This window comes from Pinus tabuliformis, chromosome 7, assembly GCF_031772625.1.
Source record: "Pinus tabuliformis cultivar Carrire ecotype Pingquan chromosome 7, CPIR1, whole genome shotgun sequence".
NCBI classification, from domain to species: domain Eukaryota; kingdom Viridiplantae; phylum Streptophyta; class Pinopsida; order Pinales; family Pinaceae; genus Pinus; species Pinus tabuliformis.
In genome coordinates this window covers 921,022,718-921,026,470 of record NC_142293.1, presented here as the reverse complement: position 1 = coordinate 921,026,470, position 3,753 = coordinate 921,022,718, and the positions used below count along the sequence as shown (strand labels likewise).

Below are 3,753 nucleotides of genomic sequence, written 5' to 3'. Positions count from 1 at the left end.
AACATTCCCCCCCCTCGGGGCCCTAAAAGGAAATATAAGTGTTTCAAATCCGAGGAGGACGATATCTTTCTCAGACTGGAAGAGGACATCCAGTGGGGGGAGACAATGGATTTTGTAGATCGAGTACTGGTCGGGCACATCAGGGGTCGAAGCTACTCGGCAGCACGTTTGAAGACCTGGGCAGCTGAAGTTTGGGGTCATCATTTGGTGGACATCCCTTTCGTGCAAACCTTCGTGAGGGGATGGTTCGCATTGAGGTTCGCTCGTGCTGATCATACCAACTGGGTATTGTCCTCCTACTGGCACTTTGAACATGCCCCGGTGCTCCTTAAGAGATGGACTCCATTATTTGACCCCGAGACAGAACAGATAGGCATCGGACCAGTATGGATTCGGCTCCCAGGGCTACCTCTTCAATACTGGTCAGAAGATATCTTCAGGAGAATCGGCAATGCCATTGGCACCTTCATGGACTACGACAAATCATATCAGCAGACTGGCATGATGGCTTATGCCAGGTTACTCATTAACCTGGATACCAGGGGAGGACTGCAAGAGTTCATTACAATTCAATGGAGAGACACGGCACGCAAACAAATCATTGACTATGAAGGCATTCCCTATCGCTGCCGCAGATGCCACAAAGTGGGACATCTTTACAGGGACTGTCCACTCCTTCGGAAAGCGGTGAGGAATGACAAGGATGGAGTGGCCGATCAGCCCCCGGACAACTCCCCCAGGCTGCACCCAGTGCAGAACCAAGAGGAACATGTGCACACACAGGAAGTTGGTGAACCACGGAGCTCTCCAGAGGCAGCAGACACTGCTATAGTCTCCACTGCTCCTCCTCCTGCATCACCAGCACCTGTGCATCCGGCGACTGAACAAGCGGGCACAACGACAACGGGTAAGTCTTTTTCATTCCCCTCTCCGATATCACCTATTTCTTGCATATCATTGGGCATCTCATCTCAGCATATTACTAGCTCTGAACCTATCTCCACTCTATCATCTCCTGTAACTCTTCATTACACCCAGGGCTTACACCCTCACGCATCTCTCATATGCTCCCTCTCGCTTCCTTCACCGGTGGCACCCCCATCGCTGATCACTTCGTCCCTCGTATCCCTATCCTTTCTTTCGACCCAGCCATCCCCCCGTTATGCTCTTCGATCCCGCTCGAAGGACAGAGGTCCTGATGCCGTTGGACTCGACCCGGTGAATGCTCCTATTACCCTTAAGAACTCCCGTGGACGACCCTCCCTCAATACCAAAGCAAGACACATTGTTGATGAAGAAGTTGCCCTTAGGCGACAACAGACTATCTTCAGGGCCCTTAGAGCAAAGGATGGCCCGCTATCCCTCCCCTCATGAAGATACTATCCTTCAATTGTCGTGGGTTTGCTAGTTCAGCCAAAAAACTAGCGCTCAGGAGATTTCTCACCTCATCTCAGCAGGACATTATTTTTCTACAAGAAACACTCTGTTTGGCCGAACCTCTTATCCATACCCTCACCTCCTGGCTACCTAACTAGACCTTCCATGCACTGGATGTGTCCGGGCGATCTGGTGGTTTGGCTATTGGGGTTTGTAACAGAGCTCTGGAGATCCGGAACATTTGGGGAGGTAGGGGTTACATTGGGCTAGACATTTTCGCCCATTCTGTAGTGATGGACATTAGAATCATCAATGTCTATGGCCCTTGTGCTGACCGAGCCAACTATTGGCGGTCCTTACTGGAATCTGAATTATTTCAAGCAGACAACATCATACTTGGAGGTGATTTAAATTTTTCCCTTGGATTCAGCGAGTCATGGGGTCACTTGGCGCAGGTCGATTCCCTTACAGATACATTGTCCAGCCTACTAGAGGAACATCAGTGGGTGGATATTCCATCTGCTGGACTTCAGTACACCTGGTCAAATAACAGAAGTGGAGAAAAAAGCTTGGCCAGAAGACTTGATAGATTCCTTATTAAGGAAACACTGATTAACATTCTCCCCAGAATACGACAATGGGTTGGAACGGGAGGCATATCCGATCATCGGCCTATATTCTTGGAAGCAGAGGACTTTAACCACAAAATCAAAAGCCCATTCAAGTTTAATGCCTCTTGGTTACAGGACCCTTCTTATATACAATTGGTTCATAATTACTGGCAGAACAACCCCATCAGGGAAGATGAGGACCTCTCAGCGGGCTTTGTCAGAAAACTAACTGAACTCAAGCAGATTACTAAGAACTGGGCTCATGAAAAGCGCATCCAAGATAATCAAACACTGAAAGAGGCGGAAAGAGTCATTGCTGAGTTCGAGGATTCATCATCTGGGACCTTCCCCACCCCTGAGAGTAAGGAGAAGTACACCTCACTTATTGCGAAGCGCTCTCAAATCCTGAAAGAACGAGAAGAAAGCTGGAGGCTTAGAAGCAGGGTTATTTGGCTCATAGAGGGGGACCATAATACTAAATTTTATCATAAATTTGCGAATGGTCGCAAAGCCATTAACACTATTTGCGAGTTAAGAGATGATCGAGGGCACCCTGTTTCATCACAACAGAACTTGGCCAGACTGGCCATAGAGCACTTTAGGGGTGTATATAAAGCTCATGGAGACATTAATATATTGGAGATCATGAGGGTGGCTGAACTTTTCCCTACATATGTTGAACAGGAAGAGTCTGATGATCTACTAAAGTGACCAAGGAAGAACTGGAGGCTACTCTGAAATGGTTTAAAAAAGATAAAAGCCCTGGCCCAGATGGATGGACCATTGAACTCTACATCGCTTTCTTTGAAATCCTAGGAAGCAACCTTTTGAAGATTGTAGAGGATAGCAGAAGGAGGGGCAGAATATCCTCTGCTATTAAATCCACCTTCATCGCCTTAATCCCCAAATCTAATGCCCCGATCTCCTTCGATGACTTTCACCCCATCTCTCTCTGTAATTGCCTCTATAAGATTATTGCCAAGACCATTGCCAATCGCCTCAAGCCCATTCTCTCGCATCACATATCCTCTTAACAATTCGCCTTCCTACACCACAGACAGATCCACGAGGCTATAGCCACAGCTCAAGAACTCATGCACACTATGCAGATTAAGAGGCAGAAGGGAATGATTCTAAAAGTAGATCTGTCCAAGGCTTTTGACAGAACAAATTGGTTGTATTTGAGGTTGCTGCTAACACATCTTGGTTTCCCCTTCGAGTTTATCAAATGGACGATGAGCTGTATCACCGATGTATCCTATAGTGTGTTACTCAATGGGGAAGCTACCTCATTCTTTACTTCAGAGAGAGGACTCAGACAAGGATGTCCGCTCTCACCTCTGCTGTTCTTGCTTATTATGGAAGGATTAAGTAGAGTTATCTCATCAGCTCGTGATAGGCATCAATTGACTGGAATTAAACTTGCGGATAACTTATACCTCACTCATCTGTTATTTGTTGATGACATCCTGATCTTCCTGAATGGTAGCATTGGGGACTCCACTACCCTTCATAACTCCATTCTACTTTTCCAGCAAGCTACAAGTATGAAGATCAATGATAATAAGTCCATGATTACTACAGTTGGCTGTTCCATTCATGAAACCGCCTTTACTACACAGTGCTTCCCCTTCATCAATTTGAACTTGTCGGATGGGATAAAGTACCTTGGCTTCAGACTGAAACCTATAGGTTACAGAATAGCAGACTGGTTATGGCTCATTGCTAAAGTGGAAAAGCGACTACAGGTATGGTACCACAGATA

At 46.7% G+C, this 3,753-nt stretch overlaps 1 protein-coding gene across 1 annotated transcript; it reads left to right on the top strand.

Moving 5' to 3' along the window:
- Positions 1-1,670: 1,670 nt before the first annotated feature.
- On the top strand, positions 1,671-2,699 carry LOC149250659 (uncharacterized). Its single transcript, XM_089453714.1, has one exon. The coding sequence runs from the start codon at positions 1,671-1,673 to the stop codon at positions 2,697-2,699; it is 1,029 nt and encodes a 342-aa protein (XP_089309840.1).
- Positions 2,700-3,753: the final 1,054 nt, after the last annotated feature.